The 24,097-nt window shown below is 56.5% G+C and overlaps 3 protein-coding genes across 3 annotated transcripts in view; 2 read left to right on the plus strand and 1 right to left on the minus strand.

Moving 5' to 3' along the window:
* Positions 1-4,865, minus strand: part of VOLCADRAFT_97172 (uncharacterized protein) — a gene marked incomplete at both ends in the record, with an annotated part of 7,875 nt that extends 3,010 nt beyond the window's left edge. Inside the window, 6 exons of the mRNA XM_002956187.1 lie at positions 734-896; positions 1,192-1,351; positions 1,827-2,024; positions 2,398-2,579; positions 2,807-2,963; positions 4,630-4,865. Coding sequence (XP_002956233.1) covers positions 734-896; positions 1,192-1,351; positions 1,827-2,024; positions 2,398-2,579; positions 2,807-2,963; positions 4,630-4,865 — 1,096 coding nt within the window. The remainder of the gene's footprint in view (positions 1-733; positions 897-1,191; positions 1,352-1,826; positions 2,025-2,397; positions 2,580-2,806; positions 2,964-4,629) is intronic.
* A 933-nt stretch (positions 4,866-5,798) lies between these two features.
* deg5 (trypsin family) lies at positions 5,799-11,064 on the plus strand (the record flags this gene model as incomplete). Its single annotated transcript, XM_002956137.1, has 8 exons — positions 5,799-5,819; positions 5,940-5,986; positions 7,102-7,384; positions 7,487-7,762; positions 8,572-8,718; positions 8,779-8,835; positions 9,011-9,115; positions 9,635-11,064. 8 exons carry the CDS (start codon positions 5,799-5,801, stop codon positions 9,731-9,733), a joined length of 1,035 nt encoding a protein of 344 aa, XP_002956183.1. The 3' UTR covers positions 9,734-11,064.
* Positions 11,065-15,942: 4,878 nt separating this feature from the next.
* On the plus strand, positions 15,943-23,807 carry VOLCADRAFT_97174 (uncharacterized protein; the record flags this gene model as incomplete). The annotated part of the gene is made up of 8 exons (XM_002956138.1): positions 15,943-16,053; positions 16,882-17,727; positions 18,277-18,429; positions 18,496-19,584; positions 19,866-21,201; positions 21,728-22,318; positions 23,023-23,081; positions 23,772-23,807. 8 exons carry the CDS (start codon positions 15,943-15,945, stop codon positions 23,805-23,807), a joined length of 4,221 nt encoding a protein of 1,406 aa, XP_002956184.1.
* Between the last annotated feature and the right edge of the window lie 290 nt (positions 23,808-24,097).

Below are 24,097 nucleotides of genomic sequence, written 5' to 3' on the forward strand. Positions count from 1 at the left end.
CTCATCGCTCTCATCCCTGGGGAGACGCGATGAGGGCTCTCCCCCCCAACCACCCTTTTGTTCTTGGGCCCCCCACGCGAACACCCCGTACGACATGCGCGTACACATGTTCGTACCTGTACGAACATAGGTAAGATGTTCTCACAGACTCACTATAGAAAAGAGTTCTCGCAGACGTTGAAGAAGTCGCATTTGGAGGTGGTCAGGAAGGCCAGCAGCTGGTGGGGTTTGGGGCCGTGGAAATGTACGATAAAGGAAGCTGGGTCGTACGCATTGTACGGCTTGGTGTTGAAGGCCTGACTCAACATACGAGCACGAAGGTCTTGTTCGTAAAACTGCCGCAGGAGCATGTGAGGTGGGGGAAGAGGGGGAAAGAGGGAGGATAACATCGGCCCAGGCCGTCCAGAAGATGCAAAATCGTGTGCGAGAAACACATGTCAACGTCATCCTCAACCAGGACAACTACTTGTACGAATGACCATGGCAAGTAAAAGAACTGGGTGGGGGCCGGGGTGGGGATTTGGAAGGTGAGGAAGGTGTGTGTGTGTGGGGGGGGAAGCAGGTTTATAGGCGGGGGGAGTTGGGGAGCCGTGACGAAGCCAAACGCGGCGGTTATAACCCATGTCGCGACACGCAAAAACCCAAAGCCCTTGCTTAACCTTTTATTGTCTACGAAACCGAAACCCGGCCCCACTCTCTCTTTCTTTCCCCCTCGTCATATCCGCCCGCTCACCAAAATCGTCCAGACGTATGGGCTTCCTGAAGTACACGTCAGCATCAGTGTACAGCACGTACGTGTACTGATCCAGTACGGGTACGACAGGCAGATCCACTCGTTGGAAAGTGGAGACCAGCATGTCCGGTGTTTTGAAGAGGTGTGAGTGGTGTACATTGTCCTGCGAGGGTGAGGGATGCGGGAGGAGGGGGATGTAGACAGTGAAAGGGATGTACGGAAAACGAATGTACGGAAATGACACCAGGCGAACCGGGTGGGGGGGAAAGGCGAGGCGACGCAAGGAAGGACGAAAATACGCAAAAATACTAAGCAGCTGCGGTACGACGACAGGCAGGACACACATACACACACACGTTACCCTCACCCCCAAACTCCGCCCCCAGGGCCCCCAGAACACATACATACATACATACATACATACATACATACATACATACATACATACATACACTTACCTTTGCTTTGGATCTCGCCTTGGCCAGCAGCTGTTCCCGCCACGTGGGTGTATGTCGTACGAGTGTGACCCCCCTCCCCACCAACCAGTTGGCTATGGGGCTGCTGGTGTTGCCCAGGAAAATGCAGTACGGCTTCAGTGAGCCCGTGGAAAGAGCTGAGCTGCGGGGCCGGGTGGGTAGAGCACGGGAGGAGGGGGGGGAGGGGGGAGAGGGGTGTGTATGTGTGTGTGTTTTATTAACCTAAGCTGCGGGTTAGGAACTGGACAGGATATGAAACACTGAAACACTGCTGAGAAACTTCACTACCGGGGACCGCAGACCGGCGAAGTGAAGTAAAAATTAAGAGTACACATTGTTGATTGTTTGTCTGCATGTATGTGCGTTAACAGGGTGACATATACGTGTGTCGAGGAAAGCGGTGGATCCTACGCGTCACTGTCTGTGTGGCCCAAAAAACACAGCACGCCACAGACAAAACCGCAGCTCCTCTTCCTTTCCCCTCCTCCCCTCCCCGCCCCTCTGCTCCATTCGCCAGTGTCGCGTTACCCCTGCTTGCATCCAAGACACATCAGCCACACCAGAAGCTAACCTCCCCTTTTCCCCCCCCCCTCATTTTTCCCCCTCCCCCTCCTCACCGTACTGCCCCCCGCAGCATGTACTCGTAATCCGGGCTCCAGCTGTTGTACGTGAATACCCAGGGCAGTTCGTACAAACCGGGCAGCAGCGTGGCGAGGGGGATGTTCCCGCCGTTATAGTATGCGGCCCAGGCGCCCCGACGACGACGCTCCAGCAGCGCTAGAGCCGCGAATGTGGACACGCTATTGCCGATAAACCTAAGAACGGGTGCGTGTGTGTATGTGGGTGTGTATGTGTATTTGCAAGGGGGGAGGGGCCGGGGGGTGTCAAGGGGGGTGAGTACGAGATTTAGCAAGCAGGAGGATACGAACATGCGAGTACCACCGGGATTCTGTGTCTGTCTGTCTGCATGTCTGTCTGTGACTATCGGTCTGTGTGTCTGTCTGTCTGTGACTATCTGTCCGCACGTATGTGCCCACCCAACCAATACATACACAGTGCATTCCCTCAGCCCCAACCTAACCCCATTCTACCACCCACCCACACCTTCATCCTTCAATTCCCTCTCCCTCCCATCCCCCAACCCCTAACTGCATCCAACCTCACCCCCCTCACCCCACCTCACCCCACCTGTTGGACCGCATCCCCAGGAAATACTCCACCATGGCCTTGAACTCGCGACCCATGCGAACCGGCGGCACCCCCTGCTGCTGCTGTTGACCGAGGTGGTTGACGGTGGTTATGTTAGTTGTGGGGAACACGTCAGCAGAGGTAACCATCCGGTAGCCCGCGGCTGATAGCTGGGCAAAGGCCTGTGGCGGTGGTGGCGATGGGAAATGGAAAAAACAAAACCTTCGACTGGACTGGGATTCGATCTTGGGCAAATGGGTAGCAGATGTTTCAGCCGGTGTTAGGCAGTTGGTTTTTCCTACAGGTGGAGAAGTTTGATTGAACTTTTTGCTAATAGCGACAGCACCGCCTTGATTTCGTACACCGTACACACCGTAATGCCGTATATTCTATCGCCGGCCGCGCGCACCTTTTCTCGCCGATCCTTGTCCACGTCGTCCCAGTACGACCCGACGTACAAGGTCGTACTGTTCTGCAGGTTGAACAGCGCCATCCGCGCCCCTATGTCGTCAGTGTACGAGTAGCAGTTGTCCCGTACAATGCCGTCGTTGATTGACTGCCAGCGCCTGCGGTGTGCAGGTGCGTGTGTATGTACGAATATTTCCTGAGGGGGGCGGACTGGTGCTTGGGGTGGGGATGCTATGAGACCTAACGGCAAAAAAAACCTGACCGAGGAAAGATTGTCCCTCCGGAATCAAAGGCATTGAGAAGGAAACGGCCGCGATAAGGTGCCGTGTGTATGTATGTGTGTTTGTGTTTGTGTGTATGTATGTTGATATGTATGTATGTTGATATGTATGTTGATATGTATGTATGTATGTATGTATGTATGTATGTATGTATGTATGTATGTATGTATGTATGTATGTATGTCGATATGGCTGTGTATGCATGTTTACGGGTGTGTGTGTGTGCATGTGTGTTTTGCGAATTATGCCAGAGGGAAACATACACACCACGGATGTGGGACGGCCCTCGCGCTCACTTGCCTCCTTCCCTCCCGCCCTCCCACAGCTTCCCTCCTCACCACCAACTACCAACCGCTAACCACCCTTTTCCTTTCCACCGCCTAATTGAGCAACCCACTCACTGGCAATGCGCCACCCAGTCGTTCTCCACTCGAAGGTGCAAAAAATTGAAGGAAGCACCGGCACCAGCAGCAGCACCGGCAGCAGCACCAGCACCAGCAGCAGCAGCACCAGCGCCACCGCCACCACCCCTGCTGCCGCGAGCGTCGCTTCCGCCGCCAGCCGCATCCGCTGCTGCTACTGCTGCTGCTGCTGCTGTAGCCTCCTCCCCCTTGCCTCCCATCTTCGGCCAGTTGGCGATCTTGTCCTCCATGAGGTCGAGGAGGGCGACAGCCTGGGGTTGATTGAGGTGGTGGGGGTTGGGAGTGGGCGGGAGAGATGGAGAGAGGGAGGGAAGGAGGGGGAGAAGGGGAGAAGGGGGCAAGAGGGGGGGAAAAGGCAGGGGGAGGGCTTATGGTTATGTGAGCGTGTGTTGGGGGCACACACCGCGACACAATCAACATTGGGGGGGGGAGCTACGGGCGGCCAGTGTGGGGGGTCAGTGCGGGGGTCAGGGAATCAGACCCGACAAGGAAGATCCAAACCGTTCAGATCCAGATTCAGATTCAGATCCAGATTATTCACAGACGGAACTTCCCGGTGACACCGGTGGTCACAGTACGGAGCACAATGGCAAGGGGGACAAGGGAGACGCCGCACAACACACACCGCCCGCAGCTGACCCGGAGACCAAAATCGTAATTTACAGGTTCGGCTTTGACACCTCTACCAAATGGCCTACCAAACTCACAAACTCACAAACTCCTACCCAATGCCGGCTCAGTTTTTTTGTTTACAACAAACGCAAATCTGTCCCTCTCTGGATGCTTGTTGCCTAAACAGGATACGCAGCCGTAAATTGAATTCAAATTCGACCGGGACTTAGGGGCTGTTGGGGGAGGCCACGGGACCTCATGGCGGCGAGAAACCCTTCCCGACCCGAGGGTCACTCACCTCCTAGAAAACCCGTATCGAAACATGCTTGCTCCGAAACACGCACACACCTCGCAGCTTCGTCCTCGCGGCTCAGATTTTTATAATACACACACATACACACGCACATACACACGCATACACACACATACATACACATACACACGCACATACACACGCACATACACACGCACGCACCAGTGCATTCGGTCTCAGTGCGTCAAGCACCGACCACATGAGCTCCCAATCCTCCGAAACCAGATCCGCAGATGACAGCTTGAATAACGGACAGTCAACCGCCAGGTGCGACACCTCGCGAAAATGATCCGCCAGCGGTGCGGCCACGTTCCAGCCGTACTCCGCCAGCGGCGCGTGGACGTACGACAACGGCGGCGGCGCGTCCTCTGACGGCAGCACGCGCAGGCCGGCGGCCGCCATGGCCTCAATGAAGTACGACTGGTCGTACATATCCGAAAAAGCAACCTGGGGTAGAAAGTAATGGACGTGTATGTATGTATGTATGTATGTATGTATGTATGTATGTATGTATGTATGTATGCGCGTGCGTGTCCCATCGCCGGTCTCCCCCCCATCCAGGAAAAGGTTGCACTCTTAGTCGGTGTGCCGTACTGCTCCCAGGGGCCTTATTTCTATTTGGGTCAGCTCCCATTTCCAGAGGGGACGTTTTAGAGGTGACCGTTCCATGTCCATTAACTGTTTGAATAACCTATTGATTAGGCGCCCGCATGGCGCCCCTTTCCAAACCTCCCTGAGCCTTGCCCTTTCAGAGTCCCCACCAATGCAGCCCCCGCAGCAGCAGCAGCCCTCAACTTCCCGTTCCGTTCCCGTTCATCGTTTCCCTTCTTCTCCAACCTCCCCTTAGACCCGGGGGCGGCCCCCGCCCCTCGGGCCCCCCTGTGCGCTCTGCGTTCCCGCCGGACCAGAGCCACTTCCGCTCTCCCGCCACACACCTGGCTGCATTGGTTTCGAAACAAGGTGGCTTAGGGTTTATCATACCCGGCTCTACCTTTAAAAAAACCATGACCCACATGCGGCAAGTTACCTCCCGGCCCCAAAACACGCAAAAAATGCAAAAGCACACACACGTACATACATACATACGCGCACATACGCCAGGGCCGAATGAAACCCACTTGGTTTTCGGTGCTGGCCAGCACCGCGCTGTCCGTACGCTGAAGCCCGTTATCGATCAGTACGGGAAGCACTGCCGTACGGCCAAGTCGTACCGCCAGTAATGCGCCGTACATGATGCTCAGTCGTTGGTTGGCGAACCCATTGCATACTTGGAAACGCAGCGTGCGGTCGGGCGGTTGAAGCCGTTGTGGCGGAGCTGCCGTACGGAGGGCCGTGGTGTTCGGTTTGCGTGGGGTTTCCCCCCCCATGGCTGCACGGCGGCCCTGGGTAAGTGGTGAAACACCTGACGCATTTAGAAGCCCCTGCTCTTGCTGCTCTTGCTGCTGCTGTTGTTCGTGTCGTTGTTGTTGTTGTTGTTGTTGACCCAGATTTGTTCTGTGCGCTAAGTCTGTGTCGCCGCTCAGATTGCTGGCCTCCGTGGTGGTGGAAGTCGGGTAAGTGGAGGTGGAGATTGATGGGTTTGTATTAGTGGGCATAGAGGCGGTGGGGAGCGTCACGCGAATGGAGTGGAAGAGAAGCGGGGGCCGCACGGCTGTGCCAAGAAGGTATCCGATTAGGAGAAGAGAGATGTTGACGGTGTAGCGGCCGAGTCCACCGTGCGCGACAGATCGGATAGCCGCAGCATAACGGTTTGACGGACTGCGTTTCTGGGAGCGGAGCGGTGAGGTTTCTGCTCCTGGAAAAGCGACCGCAACGACATGTGGACTGGAGTCATCGTCGTAGCCGAGCGTACCCCCCGCCGGAGGCCGCTGGCTAGGGCTTGACCGCCTCACTTGTCCAAATTTAGACGCTATGCTGGGTTGCGAAGTTGGACCTGAAGCCTTGTCACGGTGGTACGCTTAGCCGGTATTGCAACAAAAAAGGAAAGACTTTGAGTCCGGATCCTGACAGCCGTGACAATTGGCGAGATACGCGGGGTACGTGCTACAGCTTGGCTTGTTCAGGGTAGCTGCCAATGTCTTAGCGTCTGACTTTGGCCGAAATAGTGAGACGAGTCGACGCCCTAGCTCAGGAAGCAAACCCGCTTCAAACTTGTTAAATGGGTATTTCCCGTTCAGCCGTTCTCTATTATGCTAATATGGTTGTTCATCAGGGCAATGTATAGCTCCGTAAGCTGCCCATGGTTCCTTCTAGCTTCTGTGCCCTGTTCCTTGTGATGGGTGCATAAGAAAACAAACAATTGCACGGAGTGTCAAAAATCACCTCTAAGCGATGTTTAGAAGCAATGTTATGCCGGCTCCAGAACCGGGTATGGAACGCACTATAGCTGCGGGAAGATTGCACATACGCTGCTCGAAATAGTGCGTTCGCCCTGTGTAATGTCTTGCCAACTTCAAAGCTCCCCGGCACGTGCGTGTGTGACCTGTCCAAAATGCCCGTGTACGCCGTTAGCCCGCGCATATTCAATCTTCCAGCCCCAGAAATATTTGCGAACTCTTGTTCAGAATTTTACAGTAAAAGCGAAAGCTAATCCTTGTTTGGACCAACCGTCTCCAACCGAAGCTGCTTCAAATTACAACCTGTTGTTGGCATGCAACGAACCCAGCAGACGCATTTTGCTCGCACGTTGCGCAGCATTATGCGCTGCTTCCACCTTAGCCGGCGTGCCATTTTTCGCCCGGCCCTCGGTGGCTGCTGCCCTGGTAGATGAGGACATCGCAGTTCAGGTGTTCCAGGATGTGAGCCCTTCGGTAGTCTCCATCGCAGTCCTGCGCTCCGTCGGAGGCGTGCAAGTGCGTGATGTCATCGGATCAGGAGTCGTTTGGGACGCTGCAGGGCCTCATGTGCTCACAAATTTTCACATCATTCCACCCCTCCAAGGAACTAACACGGTAAGTCGATATTTTACAACACCTTCACACTTTCGTTTTTCCCTATATAAGAAATTAAAACTCCGCATCTGTCTCTGCATGCTTGTATGCCCATGCTTGCAGGTTCTGGAGGTGACCCTGCAGGACATGGCCACAGGGGCATACAGCATCCTGCCGGCGCGAGTTGCCGGGAGCGACAGCCTTCATGACTTGGCAGTGCTCAAGCTCCTACTGCCGCAGCAACAGCCTCAGCCGCAGTCCGAGGAGGTCCTGGGCTCCCAGCTGTCTGTCGCAAGAGATCCTGCTAGCAGTGATGGCGTCAGCAATGGCGTCAGTAATGCTAACGGTGTGCCCGTGGTTGTGGCTCCCATTCGAGTTGCTGCTCCAGGGGATCTGCGGGTGGGGTTGAGGGGGGGGGGAGAATGAGGGCGTCAGGGAAGGGTGAAAACTGGGGGGGGGATTGGGAAGCGAAAAGAAAAAGGACAGAAAAAAGGGAAAACGGGACCGCAACTGGGCCTGGGTGTGGGAGGGGAAGGGGGAAATCGCATGCAAGACGAAATAACGGCCAACTGCCAACGGCGTCAATAGCATCAACTATTGCTGGATTTAGAAACCAACAAATGCAACTGCTTGTAGTAGTAGCTTAAGGGAGCTCCAGCCTGTTGATAAATTCACTGGAAGGACATTATGCCTGATTGGTTGAAAACACCAGGGAAAGGGAAAGGTGGATGGAGGACGGGGAGGGGAGACAGAGAATTACCGTACACTTTGTTGTCGTACGGACTTACGAGTTCGTGTGTCAGCTTCCCTGACAAACGAATACCCTAATACGCTGCAGCCGGAAGCTACCTATGACACAACAGATCACCACTACCACCACCGCCACCACCACCACCACCACCTCGGACATAGCTGGAAGCCCCGTATCCATATCGTCGCACAGATTCCCTGAATGACTAATCAACACCTGTAAACGTGGAAAACGCCGCCCGCCAAGATCCCTTCACACGTACACATACACACGTGTGGATCCCTTCATACATACAAGATATACCAAGATCCCTTCATACATACACATACACATACACACACACGCAATCCGGACTTGTAGCCCTAACCCCTTGCACATCACGTCACACCAACCCTACATGCACGCCCACTATTCCCACTACCCGTCCCCCAAAAAACACATACATACATGCATACAGGTAGGCCAGCTGGTGTACGCCCTGGGGTGTGTGGCCGCTAATCCCGCTGCAGCCGCCCCCACACGCTCCCTCTCCGTGGGCCTTATAAGCGGGCTGGGGAGGAGCATTCCCTCGCCGGTTGGAGCCCGCATTTACGGTGTCGTACAGGTAAGATCGTACTGGTCAGGTGCAGTCCCTTTCCCCACACGCCCTTGCTCGTATTCCCAGTGTGTGAGGGTGCCCTCCCCCCTCAGCTCCCGGGGCTCCCGTGGGAAACTCCATTCGGTACGGATGGGTTTTAAACCCTTCCCCTTTCCCCCTCCCCCCGGCAACACCCCCCACCCCCGTTCAACTTCCCCCCACCTCCGCTGGTCCCCTTCCCCCTTTTCTGACCCTCTTCCTGGCGTTGAGTTTGCACCAACACCTATAACCCACCCACCCCCTCGACCTCGCCGATCAGACCGAGGCGGTGGTGAATGCCGCCAACTCTGGCGGCCCCCTGGTGGATTCGGCGGGGAGGATGGTGGGACTGAGTACGGCAGTAGGGGCGGCACAAACCGGCACGGTGTGTATATCTGTGTATATGGACCTGTGTGTATCTGTGCGTATGCGCTGGGAGAGTGGTGTGCGATCGTCGCCCTTGACGTCCAGTATTAGGGGACTTAGGGTTTTACCCCTCACGCCCCTGTCCTCCCGCTAGGGGGAGACGTTTGCTTCGGCGATCGTTCCCGTTAGGTGCCCCTGGCCAGCATCGGCCCGGAGTGATATGTAATAAATATGCACATAGATACGTACGGAAATACATGCATACATACATACATATGTACATACATACATACATACACAGACGCGTTCACGCACACATGGACGGCCGTGCACATTTATGCGCCCCGCTTGCTGTGTCGCCTATGGTCATTCAAACACTCTCCCCTTTTTGCACTTCACGTGCATTCACGACATCGTGTGTTGCGCCACGTCAACTTTTGATGATGTACATCACGCGACGTCGCCTTTTACCCCTAACGTAAACTTAGCTTCTTGTACGGCATTACGACCCTGCATCAAACAACCCCCCTGCCGCCAGGCTCGAGGCAGCGGAGTGAACTTTGCTCTACCCGTAGATTTGTTGTTGGACGTGGTGCCAAAGATCATTGTGTACGGCAATCCGTACGGCAAAAAATGATGATTCAGAATGAGGATTTAAAAAAGGCCCGGGAGGCTTTCGGATTTGGAGTCAGCACGTGCATTCCACGGTTCTCTTCATCGTCGTCGTCGCCATCGTCGCTAATATGGTTGCGGTTGCAGTTTCATTATGGGTTGCATGGAGCCTGAGCCCCGTCATCAGAAAGTTATCACATGTGTAGCTGTTGTTCCGTACAGTGTACGGCAACACTGGGCTGTTTACTGCTAGATTCTGAATCCATCGGCATCTGGGCCCGGAAAATTGGATACACGACTTGCAAAAGCCTGGAAGATAGATGGATACATACATACATACATAAAAATTGGTTCGCAGCAAATTCGCGATGGCGACGGTTGCTACTCACGAGCGTTGCTTTGTTGCCTGAGACAAAGGCAGCTTGTCATATTCCTGATGTCCGGGAGGTGATTGCGGCAACAACTGGCAGCCTGTGGCCTTTGGAAGGAGCACGGCTACGTCATGGCTGCTGTTACTGTTTGTGTTGAACGTTTTGCCTGTTTTTGTTATGTAGGAAGCGCGAAGCAGGTATGTCCCTGTCGTACTATTTATTGTACGTATTGGGCGATGCAAAATAGGGGGGTCCTTGTGAAGCAGCTGCCCGCGTTTCCAAAGCCCGTATGGTGTTGGATTGTAAGGTGCCCAAGTACGTTTGCGAGGAAGAGAATGTGGCCAGGCTGGAGAGGAAAGTGCAGTGGCATATTGGAATGTGAGATTAGGGTAAGCGAGTTACAGGGCGTTTTATTGCACGGGCGAATTGACGTGCAAATCTTTCACCGTAGCATCAGTCCTCAGTTCACTTCTTGGAACGAACATCAGCATAGGTCCAAGCCCTCTCGCTTGGAGGGATATGCAAACAAACATCCTGATAGGGGTAAACTCGCACGCTACCGAGCATTCAACCGAGCACATGCATGCTTAGTTGAATGGTGAGATGCGACCCCCCCTTCATTTCGTGCTCGGCAAGCCTGCCACCGCGTACCGGATATGTTGGCGATGTTACAGAACGCTGCACCTTGGTTTCTGTGCGCATTGCGTACGTTGCTCGACCCCGCCGACCAAAACTACACGTGCTCAACTGAAGACATTCCCGGTGGTTGTGCAGCAGCTCTTGAGGCTGTTGCTGGCTGAAATCCATCCTGAGCTGTTGCAACACGGCTAACGCGGGCACGTCCCTATGCACAGCAAATAGCTGTTCCAAGCCAACAGCGGCGTCCATGTCACCGACAAGGCTCTAAACGTCTTATCTGTTCTTATGTTTAATTCAGTTTATGTATGTTATACTTTGCGCAACTTTGTAATTTGACTTTACTCTGAACAAGGTGCTGCACACAACTGCCTCTTCGCCAGCGCTTCATCTTCTTGCGGCAGTTTCACGAGCCCAGTGTTGCAAGCTACGACGTAGGCTTTCGGTGCTTTCAGATACTGCAAAGCAGCCACGCAATAGTCCAGCCTGTATGCCGGGTGCGACTATGGCCAACATGCCCACCTGCGCAATGCGCTGGCGCACCTGGTCCTTTTCCGCCAAGAAAATTTATATACACTTGTACAGGCGCATTTGGAGAATCGCACGCGCGCATCTGCGCGGTAAAATTCGCTCCTGGCTTTTGGGGCGTCATGTACGGACCTTTTATTCGCGAAGTACGACCGGACACATTTGTGCGAGAGGCTGCTTAATAAGTATCCCGGAGAAACACGTGATGCAGCGATGTAACGCAGATAGTGGTGGTGTGCGTGTATGTATGTATATATGTATATATATAACTTAGGTTACACTGCGGGCCGCGAAAGCGGGGGCCCGATACCAGACACAACGGGAGCACGAGCTTGTCGCGTATCTTGTGTGATCCCGATCCCGACTCAGGCTTTGCCACAACACGACATAGCCGCTCAGCAGCGCCTCCGTCCGGGCATGGCGCTGCAATGAAGACATGACGGACTCTCTGTAGGTATGTGCATTTGTTACATTTCAATCCGGGGGCCTGACACTGGCCAGGGGCACCTAACCGTACCCCAAGAGGAACGACCGCCGAAGCACTGCCTCCTCCTTGTGGGGGGAGAGGGGAAAGACGAACCACGAGCGAGTGAAGCTGATGGGGGGAGAGGGGCGTGCGGGGCCACTATCCCCTCCTGCTCGACCGAGGGCGTGTGCAACCCCGCGTTTCCCCTTGATGAAGGATACTATCGACCAAAGGGAACGATAGAGTTGCGGTGGGACCATATGCGTTCCAGCATCCTTGCCAGGCGTTCAGGTTCCCACTTCATAGCGTCCTTCATATGCTCGGAGCGTGGGAAACCCATATCGGATCTGATTTTGTTGTACACCGGACAGTCCATCAAAATGTGCTTCTCGTCCTCGATATGGCTATCGGTGCCGCAGCAAGGGCATACTCGCTCCTCCCTAGGTATATAACGCCGTCCCTTACGCGCTCTGTTAGCCGCCAATGCCCAACAGCAAAGCCTAAACTGCATAAGCTTGAGGAGTACCCAGAGGAGTACCCATCAAATGGGAAGCAACCGGGAGTGCAAATGGCGAAGTATAAGCACTGGATGGGGCTGCCCTTTTCGGGAGCCGCAGCCGTCATGTGGCCAACACATGCTAAGGTTTTCATTCCTCGTTTAGCACATCGTAAGCTAATGCAGTTTCGTTTATGTTGCTGGGCTTTGGAGGCGAACAGAGCACGAAGGGGCAAGTACCATGTCCCCAGGGGGCAGCGGTTTTGCCACTGTTGTGGTCCTAATAGCCGAATTGAGGATGAAAAACACGTGTTATTGGAATGCCCAGCCTATAATGATATTCGTGCTGAAGAGGGATTCGATCATCAACAGAGTATGTTGGAGGCCATGCAATGGGAACCCGCACGTCTGGCGAGGATGTTGGAACGTATGTGGGCTCACCGAAACTCAATTACCCCCTTTGGACGCTAGTCTGGGCTGATGTGCGGTGTTTTTCCTTTTCTCCGTGGCTTTTAGGCGTTGTAGTATTGCCCTTGGGCCTTCGGCTCGTATGGGTAGTCTTACAGGTATGGGGTCACGCACCCCCAACCATGTAACACACACACACACACACACACATAAGCTTGCGGTTCGCTGAACGCGGGATAAACATTGCGATATGCGGGAGCACCTCCTTCCTGCCCGCTTGCTCGGCCGCCAGACCCATCCAATGCTTATACTTCGCCATGTGAATTCCTGGCTGCTTGCCGTCTGACGGGTACACGTCAGGCTGGACATCTAAACGCGTATGCTTCCAACCACTCGCTAATCGGTCCTTGAACTCCAAAACCACACCTTCTGGCATTGGCCTGTTCATCAGCCACTCCACTCGTTCGTCTACCTCGTGTAGCCCTTGCGGGGCCTCCTTCCATATGTCGTGCCCCAAAAAACATAGAAAACGGAGGAGTAGTGTCCCCCATCCGGCCCCTTCGGGGTTGGAGAGGGACTCTGCGACCTCCTGTCGTAAAACTTGGTGTGCCACAGACCCACGCTGTAAACGGACATGGTTCCAAAACCTCACAACCTGCTTGAGAACGTGGTAGTGAAGGGGTAGCTGCGACAGCTCTGCAGAGCAAACAGGAGGCGGTGTGTTGGTCTGGCAGCTCCTACAATTTGTCGCATGAAAGATATCTGAAGCTGCACTGCTCTGTTCTTTAGGCATGCCTCGAAGGGCCCCTCTGCAAGGTTATTCGCATCACTCCGCCTCTTGAGCCTGTCCAAGACCTCAGCTAGCATAAACGGCCCCCACGCTTGACAACCATACAACAGTATTGCTCGTACCTGCGTATCGAAACACCTCATCCTCACATCTGGGGCGAACAACTTTAGCTTATCTAATTTTGCACTCAACGCGAACATAGCTTGCTCTAGCTGTGTCGTACAACTGCTGACGGCGGGCCCAGAACTGCCGTTCCGGCCCATACACTAACCCCAGATATCGTGCACTATCCTTAGCCGGTATGGCCTCTCCAGCCAGCCTGAGATGCGTTCTGACGCAAGTGAGCAACGCTGAAACCCTATCGCTGAAACCCTACATATATGTATACATACATACATTCATACATGCATATATATGTATACTCTCGTGGCTATGCGTTATAAGTCTCGAACGTCTAAGAAATGTACACGCGCAAAGCTGTGCTTAGTAATATATCACACGAAGAGCACACATACACAACACACAAACACTCTCACACACACACACACACACACTCTTTCTGGGAGGATCTTCGGAAGGTCTTCGTGTACAGGCATTATACTACTACCCCTGCACAGCCAACCGCACATTCCGAGAGGTGCCGGCCGCGAGTGCAATCTCCAGCCCCACCTGGGTTTCTGTACGATATGGCTCTGGGGCAGTGTTGTGTTTCTCAGCCCATCCTCGTCCCCGCCTGTTCCCCCTTCCATTCCCCGCCGGGGGGGGAGGTACTTTTTGAGACGATGGCAAACGGCCTCAACAGAGGTTTCGAATGATAAGCACGGCTGTGTACGGGGGTTAGGTGTTTCGGGTGATGGTGTACGACATGATGTCGCAACCGTACATCATTTGCCACATGCACGGCATCGAATCCAGTACAATTGCTACCCCAACAGCCTTTTCTCACCGCCCCGGGAGCGCAAGCACAAGCGCGCAGCAACTGTGCTGCTCCAAGCTCTCGGGGCTGCCCTGCTTGCCGGCATTGCGAATGGCGGCGCTCCGAGACCGCCGCCGCCGCCGCACACGCCCCTTAGCAAAATACCTCCTCTGAGTGTCGTCATCAAGACCCTTACCGAGGTGCTTGCTGGCCATGTGCGTTTGCTGCCTGACAAAACAACGAATATAAAAACTTGAATGGGTGCGTGTGTCTTCCTGAACGGATTGGCTGGTCTGTGGTTTACATACTCACGCCGAGTTATGAGGCAGCCAAGCCCCAAGTCGTTGCACAGTTGGGAATCTTGGTGGTGGTAGGAGGTTGGGGCTTCAGTTGGCTAATTAACCCCCATTTGCGACCTTTGTCCTGGCCCATGGCTGGTGCGGGGAGTGAGTTTAGAGTGGAGGTGATGAGCCCGTGATTAGCTTTGTTCGCATGGTGTCGCGGAGGTCGGGCACGGGTCTTTGTACCACGTATCTGCCCTAACTGAACAGCGCCTGCGTTTGGAGGGTGCGGAGTTGGATCTACTTACAAGCTACAAATTGGATCCTGCTGTAAAGCAACTGTTGCAATCTTTTAAAGCCTCGATGCACAATTATTTAACTGGCATACTTACTGTGTATGTTCCTATGTTCAGATACGTTAAGGGAAGAAAGGGATTGAAAACAGGATCGTCTGCTGATATCGGCGTTCCGAATAGCCGTTCGTGCTGCTGGAAATTGGTTCCGGCGCGTGGTTGGCGGTAGAATGCCAATATGCGTGTTTAAGACCTGAACTGCTACTTTAAATTAAGCAAGGTGGCTTACATAAGGAGATGAAGCGGCGGGGTTTTGCCGTGGATATGGAAGCCCTTTCTCCAGCGGGTCACCAGAAGAGAACGTTTCCTGGCAATGAATCCTCCTAATGAATTGAATCCAAGCGCTAATGTCAAGTTATGAGCAAGTGCTTCTGTAGAACGGAGGGATGATTCATGTAAGGAGCAGCTAGCCGAGGCTAACTCAAGGACTGTTGGAGGCCGACGCAACTCGTCATTGGTATGCTCTTGCTGTAAGCTAGCTAGCATGTTCGTGGCAGCACGAGAGCCTCTACTTCAGCTGGAGCATATGTGCTTTATAAGTGGCCTTGAGTTTTTTTGTTTTGAGGTTTTGTACGAGCCGGGCGACAGTTGGACACACGCTTGTATTCGCTACAGGCCGCCATGATTCACAAAATACGAAATTTTCATGCTAGGTACTTAGGGTACTGTGGCAAACTGCATGGGTAAAGTTGTAAGGCAAGGCAAGTCACTTGCGGCAAAAACCATCCAAAGGCTGTTCATTCGGTCGACCGCAAGCAAGTAAACTTGATGTATAGCATGCACAGTGTGTTCAGCAAAGGTTTGAGGATTCCGTACTGACGCAAACCGTTTTACTTGTTTACCTTAATCCCCTTAAGCAAAAGCAGTCCTACAGGTCACTTCAGTGAAATTTTAGAAATGTGTGCTAAACCCTCACATCCCTAAGGCTGGGGTCGGCCAAGCTTGGACACGAAGTCAGCCTCGACCAGGCACGTAATAGCGGTATCCCAATGTATAGCGACGACGGAACGACATCATCTGATGATCCATCTCCTGCAGCTGGGAGGAAGGAGTGGTCCCGCAAGAACGAGCATCTTCTGAAGGGAACGGAGAAAAGAAGGGTGAGGAGGTTAAAGCCGGAATACGGCTCCGAGCTCATGGTTTGTATCCTAGTTATTACATAAGGGAAGCTTGACCTTATTATGGTGGTTTGCCGCCGCCCTTCGGCAGCGTCGCAAGAGACCTGCGTGGACCCTGGAAGAGGAGAGTCTTTTGGCTGAGAAACATGCCCTGCATGGCAATGCATGGATGCTAATAGCGAAAAGCTTACCTGGCCGAACTCCTGGTGAAGTCAAGGTGGGACCTGCACGGTGCCGACGTTGCCTACTGACTTTGCCTGACTGTTGCCTGATTACGCGCTTTGTGGCGGAGCCTAAAAATGGAACTGACTTTAAGTCTTAGTGTTTGATGCAGCAGAGAAGGAGTAATTTGGACAGCCTGACCTCATAGTGCCGGCCCCTCGTTTACGGGTTGCCCCTCTTCCGCAGACCTCTTAACAAATTTATGTAAATGGGAGCTACAACAAGTTGATAGGAAAGCTTTACGGCTATGGGACGCCTTAGCATAGTGTGATTGGCTTGCAAGATGGCTTTACTTAAAACAAGCTTCTGCTTTCACGCTAGCGATCCAAGCCTCATTGAAAGCATGAATAGGGCTCGACACTTCAGGCATGGGTTGCTAAGGGCCAGCTCGGTCTTGCGTTTCAGAATGTTTTGCCGACAACTCCTGTCAACCGCTTAAAAGGTTCGTTGACGCGACCTTGTTTCGATACCCATTATGTATTAGACCACAAAGCCGGATGTTGCAGCGCACCGGGGTTGCAAAGTTGGCCGGTTCAGAGCACCTGTCCCTCACGCAGACGCGCACCCCGCGGTCCCTCTAACGCACAGAACATCTACAACAGCACGCTTCGGGCAACTCGACAAGGCACACGTTCCCTGCTGCGTGCCTACGCTCTGGCCGTTCAGGGACGCGAACACGACGACGACGCGCGGCATTCGGCCTACAGCGCGGTCCTGGAGGCGCACGAGGAAGAAAACCGTCTGGCGGAAGCGGAGGCAGCTGCGTTAGTTGCGGCGGCCGCTGCGGCATCTGGTCATCCGCTGCTGGCCAACCCCGTGGCCGGAATGTTCCCCATGGGGATGCTACAATCCATGGGCATCCCGCTTCAAATTCAAATCCAGCCCCGCCAAAACTGGCCTCCAGGAGTACCATTTAATATTAACGACGTCCAGCCTGAGCGACTCAACCCACATGACCAACTGCGTCTGGCACTGCTACACCACCACCATAACGTGCAGCAAATGCAACTAAACCACCTGTCCAACGAACCGCTTTCTGAGCAGGAAAGAGAGGAGCAGCAGCTGCAGCTGCTGCAGCAAATGCAGCTGAGCCAGCTGCAGGGGCAGCAGCGGCAAGACGGAGAAGAAAACCCCGGGGAGCCCGGGGCCCAGCAGCAAGAACAACAACAACAACAATATCAGCAGCAGGAAGGCAGCATGATGCACATGATGCTGACGGATGTACCCCCTAATACCAGCACCCTTCCTGGCTGGGCCCCCGGGGCCCTCCAGCCACCCACGGGGGGTAATAACCCAGCGGTAAATAAAGCATCCAAGACTACAGCTGCTGCTGCTGCTGCTGCCGCGCTAGGGCAACTAGGGCTTCCTGCGATGCCGGCTGCGTTTTCGGAAACCGCAGGAGGGGGCTGCGTCAGTTTCCCCAGCGGCCCCGGTGTAAGTGCTGGTGTAGATGGCGTTTTGGGTATGGCTGGGGGCCCGCCAAGCCAGACGCCGCTTCCCGGCGATGGGGGAGTGTCTGCGCTGGACCTCTCTTCTCCAGAGCATGCAGGCCGGGGCGCGAGCCGCGAGGAGCCGATTACGGACGGAGGGCCACGCCTCCTCGCGGCCGGAGACGGTAACGCTGACCGGGATGCAGGCACCGGCGATTCATCACGGGGGGTGGCACCATCTGTTGCTGCTGCTGCAGCTGCTGCAGCAGCAGCTGCCGCGGCCGTAGCTGCTGCGCAAAGCACAGGACATGATGGCGCTCGAAGCGGGGGCGGCGGCAATGATGGCGATGGCGACATTCACACGGAGAACAAGCCTCCGTTGCTGCTGCCGCCCCCACTCCCGCCGCCACTGTCGCCACGCCAAGCCCATGCGGCCGCCGCGACCAGCCGCAAGCGGTCTTCAGCGGGACCGCCCGTGGACTCCGCGGCTGCCAGCGGCCCCGCAAGCAAACGGCCCAGGCGCCGCTATATGCCAACGGTGCGTGGCGCCCAGACGCGCCGCGAAGGCCTTTTCGAATCCGACGGCGAGGACCATGGCAGCCCGAATCCGCCATCACCCGCGCGGTCCGGCTCGCCAAGCGGCCGGCGGCCGGCGACCATGGGGACTGCGCCGCCGCCGCTGTCGCAGGCTCGACGGGCTGGGGAGGTGGGACTGGGATTGCCCTCGGAGTCCCTCCCCCGGAAAGTCCCGCCGCCGCCGCCACAACAGCAGCCGCAGCAGGACCAGGAGAGGGAGAAGGAGCCGACATCCGCCGGAGATGTCAAGCACCCGGCGCAGGAGCAGGAGGGAGAGCCTGAGGTCCAGCAGCGGATGCAGGCGCTGAAACTTCCACGGCGGTCATCACGTCAGCAGCAACAACAGCAGCAACATCATCATCAGCAACACCAACAGCTTCTACCGTTGCAGCCGAAACAGAGGCAGCTAGTCAGTGGGAAGGACGATTCGCTGATGCTGCTGTTGGCTGCGCAACCCGAATTGGATGAGGAGTCCGCGGAAGAGCTGCGGCGGCGAATAGAGAAGGAGGAGGAGAGGCTTATTGATGCCATGGCCATGACGGATATCCCGCCATCGCCCTCGCGTAACATGCAGAAGGGCCTGCAGAAGAAGGTTCTGGAGCTGCAGCGGCAGGTACAGCGGCTACAGGAAGACAAAATGCGGTTGCTGCAACACGAGGAGAAGCTGCGGCCGCCGCCGCCACCGCCGAAGCCCAGGCCCGAGCCGCCCAAGCCACAAGAGATTATCCTTCGGTCTCGCACGCAGCGTAAGAGCGCGCGGGGCGTAGCCCTTGCTACTGCAGCGGTGGCGGCGGCGGATCTGCAGGAAGATGAGGGAGGCGAGGAGGCTGTCGAGGAGGACGAGGAGGAGAAGAAGAAGCAACCAGCGCGGCCACCGCCACAGCTGCTTCTGCAGCGAACGAAAGCGGATGAGGAGCGCGGGCGGGCCGGGCGCGAGAAGCGCAAATCTGCCAAGGTCAAGCGGCGAGACGCCGAGGGGGCCGAGGAGGAGGAGGAGGAGGACGACGAGGAGGAGGAGCGGCGGGAGGAGGCGGAAGCTGCGGTCGATGACGATGGGGAGGAATGGCGAGAAGAGGACTATGGGGCGCCGCGGGAGGAAGTGCCGCCACCACCACAACCACCGCTACCGGTGGTGAATATGAGTATGTTTGGCAGGGGCCCCCTCGGACTGACGCCATCTCTCGGGCTGCCGCCGGTGGGGGATCCCGCTGCCTATGCGGGCCTTCTGGAAGGTCTGGGCCGCTCTGGGGCCCTCCCCGACCTGCCTATGGTGGTCCTGCGTCCGGTAGGTGCACATCGCGTTCTCGACCTGATGGCCTACATCGTGTACATCACCAAAACCCTAAACCCCCCAACTATCCCTATTGTCCTGCCTGTCAGTTTGCCTGTGTGTGTGCATGCATGGGTGCATGCATGGGTTATGCCTACATCTCATGGCAGCTCATATCCCGGGGGGTTGTCATTCCTTTGGGGGTTGCCGCTGCGTTTCCCTGCCTCTCATACCCTGCCTTCCCCCCTGCTTCGCCCGCGCTTGGGTACTGCATGTACCCGCACCCGTCTCCGCAGCCGGATGGTGGTCCGCCCGTTCTGTGCCTCGCCGTGCCCATAAGCACCCTCAGTCCGGGAGATGTACCCATGGGGGCCTTGCCCATTGGCGACTTGCCGCGCGGCAGCACCTTGCCTCCCGTGGGAACCCTGCCTCTAGGTGGCTTGCCCATCGGCAACATCGCTGCCGCAGCAGCCGCTGGCTGGCCGCCGCCGCAGCAGCCGCTTCCACCGCCGGGACTTCCGTTTGGCCCCGCCATGGCCGTGGCCGGTTTGTTTGGAAGCGGCGAGGATCGGCCACCGCAGCTGCAGCATGGACCGCACCTTGCCCGCCATGGCCCGGTGGCCGATGGAGGAGGAGGAGCGGTCACTCGCGCCCGGGCACGCGGCCCGGGGCAGGGTCAAAGCCAGGGTCAAGGCTTTGAGGCATTGGCAGCGGCCGCAGCAGCCGCCGCCGCCGCCGGCAGCTCGGGGCCTTCAAACAGCAGACGACCTGGAGACCGGCCGTCCGGCGCTGCAGCTGCTACAACTCGCGGCAACAGCGGCGGCGCTGCCACAGACCCGAGCAGCTCACAGGGTTACGGTCAGGGCCAAGGACAAGCACAAGGCCATGAGCGAGGTACGCGGGCGGCGCCTGGTTCGTCACAGGGCACCGCCGCTACTGCTAAGGGCGACAGTGCCGGAGGGCAGGGTGGTGATGGACCGCCAGGTGGGCGCTGGGCCGTGGCGGCGGCGCCGGCTAACAGCGGCGGTGGCGGAGGCAGTGCCAGGGAGGGTGGCCGGTTTGCGAAGGGAGTACCTCGCGGGGGCGGTTCTTTCACCGGCGGGAGAGACGTGGTGAGCAGCAAGGCGATGAGCAGTCCTGAACAGGCCGCCGCGATTTTGCTGGCGGCGGCAGCGGGCTCAGGCGGCGGTGGCGGTGCAGGTGCGGGAACTGGAAGATTCCGCAAGGTGCCCGGCGCTGGCGCAGGTGGCCCGTCTCGAGGACAGGCAGCACCCGGCGGCGGAGGGGGGCAGCAGTGGAGTGGGCCGCAGGGTAGCGGCCCGGCGGCGGAGGCGGATGGCAGTGAGAACGAGGAAGATCCGCAACCTGCCGCTGCGGATCGCCGTATGGCGCGGCTGCCGCCGGCGGCCGCCTCGGCTTCTAGGGAGCAGAGGAGGGGTGAGGCGTCCCGTGCGGTTCCCCCCGGTGCAGACGCCGACGGAGGCCACGTCGGCGTTGGCGAGGGTACACGTGGGCCAGGTGGCGCGCGTGGGGGGCCCGGCGGGGGCGGGGCCGCCGCAGCAGGTCGAGCCGGCGATGTTGGCGATGACGCAGGCGCGAGTAGTGACGAGGACTACAGCGACAAGAGCAACGGTGAGGAAGATGGAGAGGGAGAGGGCGGGAGTACGCGTGCAAACTGCGAACTGGAATGGAAGAGGAGGGGAGCAAGAAACATGTGGGCTCAATGGCTGCGTCTTGACATGATCCATTCAAAGTCCGCCTCTCAAGTATTGGGTTTACTACCCATGGCTCTCGGCTCCCCTTCCCGACGGGCTGACCCGTGGGTCAGTCTCGGCACCATCCGGGCCTGGCTTTGCACGAGTCGACACCCCCAAATGGCGCGTATTCACCTAGAGTCTGGACTGACCCAGCCTGTCTGTTGGTTTCTTTACATTGCATACGGTCGGCAGCAAACAGAGAACTGTCCTCCTCGTCTTGTCTGCTTGACTCGTAAAAGCATGCATGGTGTTTCCTTAAGCAGTCAAGGCTCTGTACCATGTACTAGAGGGGAGGTCTTCTATTTGTCTTCCCCGCCATTTCCCCCCAAAACGTGACCATCGCATCACAACCTCTTGTCTCCCAACCTCCCTTCTGCAACCTCCCATTTTGCAACTCGTAGATGTTGGTCCCGGGCCACTGCCAGGCCCCGAGGATTTCATGCGGATGTTCCCGGGGGGCTTTGGGGTTCCGCCGAGACCTCCGTTCTTGCCTGGAGGCGGTCGTGGCATGGCCCCTTTTATGGCCCCCTTCATGGGCCCAGCCTTCGACCGGGCAGCAGGCGGAAGGCCACTTGGGCCCGATGAATACGGCGTCGATGCAGCGCTTAATACGGAACGGGCGTATGCCAACCTGCTTGACGCGTTTCCTGGGGCGGCGCCACGGCGCGGCGGCGGCGGTGGCGGCGGCGGTGGCGGCAGCCTGGGAGCGGCTTCGGGTTTCGGCGGCTTGGGCCCCTCAGGTCCGGGGCGGGCAGGTGCTGGTGTTGGCGGCGGTGGCGGCGCCGCTGGCGCTGGCGGTCCCGGGTCTGGGCCGGCGGCGTGGGCTGCTGCTGCTGCCGCCGCCGCGGCAGCGGCGGCCGCTTCACGGCGTGTCGCTCCACCGATGCTGCCGCAGCAGATGCCGGCCCCCGCGCTGCTTGGGCTACAGATGCAGCTCTTGATGACGCAAATGGGGCAACCCGGGCTGATGCCGCCCGGGCTGGTGCCGCCAGGTGGGCCGGGTGCAAGGATGCCGCTGCAACAGCCCAGAGGCGGGGGCGGCTCTGGCGCCTCTGGTCACATGCCCGTGCCGAAGCATATGCCGATGCACATGCCCATGCCGATGCACATGCAAGATCACGGCGTCATCCCCGGCGGTGGCGGTCCCCGGGGCCGAACCGGCGCTCGGCCTTCCGGAGGGCCCCCCCAGCCGCAGCAGCCGACTGGGCGAGGCGCACGACGAGCGGGAACACGGCATTACGAAGACGACGAGGATTCAGAGTCGGATGAATAGACGTCTACTGAGCGCCCGGTATGAGTAGAGGGAGAAGGGAGGAGTGCGGTGCATGTGGTTGTGAGAGAGAGAGAGAGGGAGTGCGGATGCGAGGAGGGGGAGGAGGCTCTTGGGGCGTGGGGGGCCTGGTAGTGTTGTGCCTTTGCAACAACCCCTGCAAGGCCGCAGCGCAACCACCACCACCACCACCACTACGAATGGACACGCTGGCAAGGAATGAGAAAGTTGAGAGCGGTTTGCTGGAATGGGGCTCTGCTGGACTTTGGGTTTGCTGAATTGAATTGTTTTGGATCGGGTCCGTGTCTGGGTTGTGGATGGGTGGGAGGAGGGGTTCTCGGGTTCTCGACACAACTGGGGGGAGGGGAAAATATTTCGTTGAGTGTGTCTTATCTCGGCATGCTGTCCTGTTGTTGCCATTATCAGCATCGGCATCGGCATCAACATGCGAGGAAAAAATCATTGGAAAAGTAAACAATAAGCTGGTAAGAGCTGCTCGCATCTCCCCTTCCTTTATAGGCTATTTTCACACAGCCTTTTTACTAAAGCAGAGTCTTCACGTGTGAGGGAAGGAAAGTGTCGGTGTTTTGGCAGCTGCTTTACGATCCTGTCCGTGGTCTGCTGCTGTACTGCTTTTTGCATTTGTGACTTGAGGCATGGCGTAAGGCATGGGTTGGAGCATGGCCCGGCTTTACACTCTGGGGGGTTAGAGTCCCGTTCAGTTCACCGTCTAAGAATGTCGGGTAGAGGATCGGACATCACTATGGCTGGTCCTACTTCGCTTTCCCTTGCCCCGCATTGGAGGTCTTGTTGGTGTGCTTCACCGCACCTATGCACGTCGTACTGCAGTTGTACTTGTCGTACGCTGGAACTTGATATATGCACGTTGGTGCTCGGATCGTGTGGAGACGACCACGCACAGACTGTGTGGTGGATGTGACTGTGTAAGACTTTATGGGTTTCATTTAATTAGGTTTGTGTATATATGTATGAATGTATGTATGTAGGTGCGTGTGTATGTATGTGTGTTTGTGTGTGTGTCTCGAAGGGTAAGGAGGGCTGGCCGCGAGAGTTGCGGGCGCTTGTTGGCATGGAATCTTGTGAGAAGAAGTAGTGAACGCTCCATATTTTACCTGTCGCTTCGTGGTTACTCGCGGTCCCCATCCACCCTGCAGCCTCCAGTCGCCCTTCGCCACTACAGCGCCGCATAATCTTTACTGGCTCTGGCATCACATTTTCAAATGCAAAAAAATTAATTTAAAATTCTAGCCATTTACATTTTAATGAAAAATTCCACCGCGTCACTGGTGATTACGGAGCTCGCTTCGGTATGGAGTTATCTTCGTGTACCACCATCGACACATACATTTACCACATCGCGGCTCCGAAGATCATGAAAACGCGCACGCACATGTAAGCACACGTATCCCTTTGTCCTCACTCGCAAAGTTAATCCCTCGTTCTCCCCTTTTCCCTGGAGCAGCATGATACCAAAACGACA

This window comes from Volvox carteri (genome assembly GCF_000143455.1).
Source record: "Volvox carteri f. nagariensis unplaced genomic scaffold VOLCAscaffold_58, whole genome shotgun sequence".
Taxonomy (NCBI): domain Eukaryota; kingdom Viridiplantae; phylum Chlorophyta; class Chlorophyceae; order Chlamydomonadales; family Volvocaceae; genus Volvox; species Volvox carteri.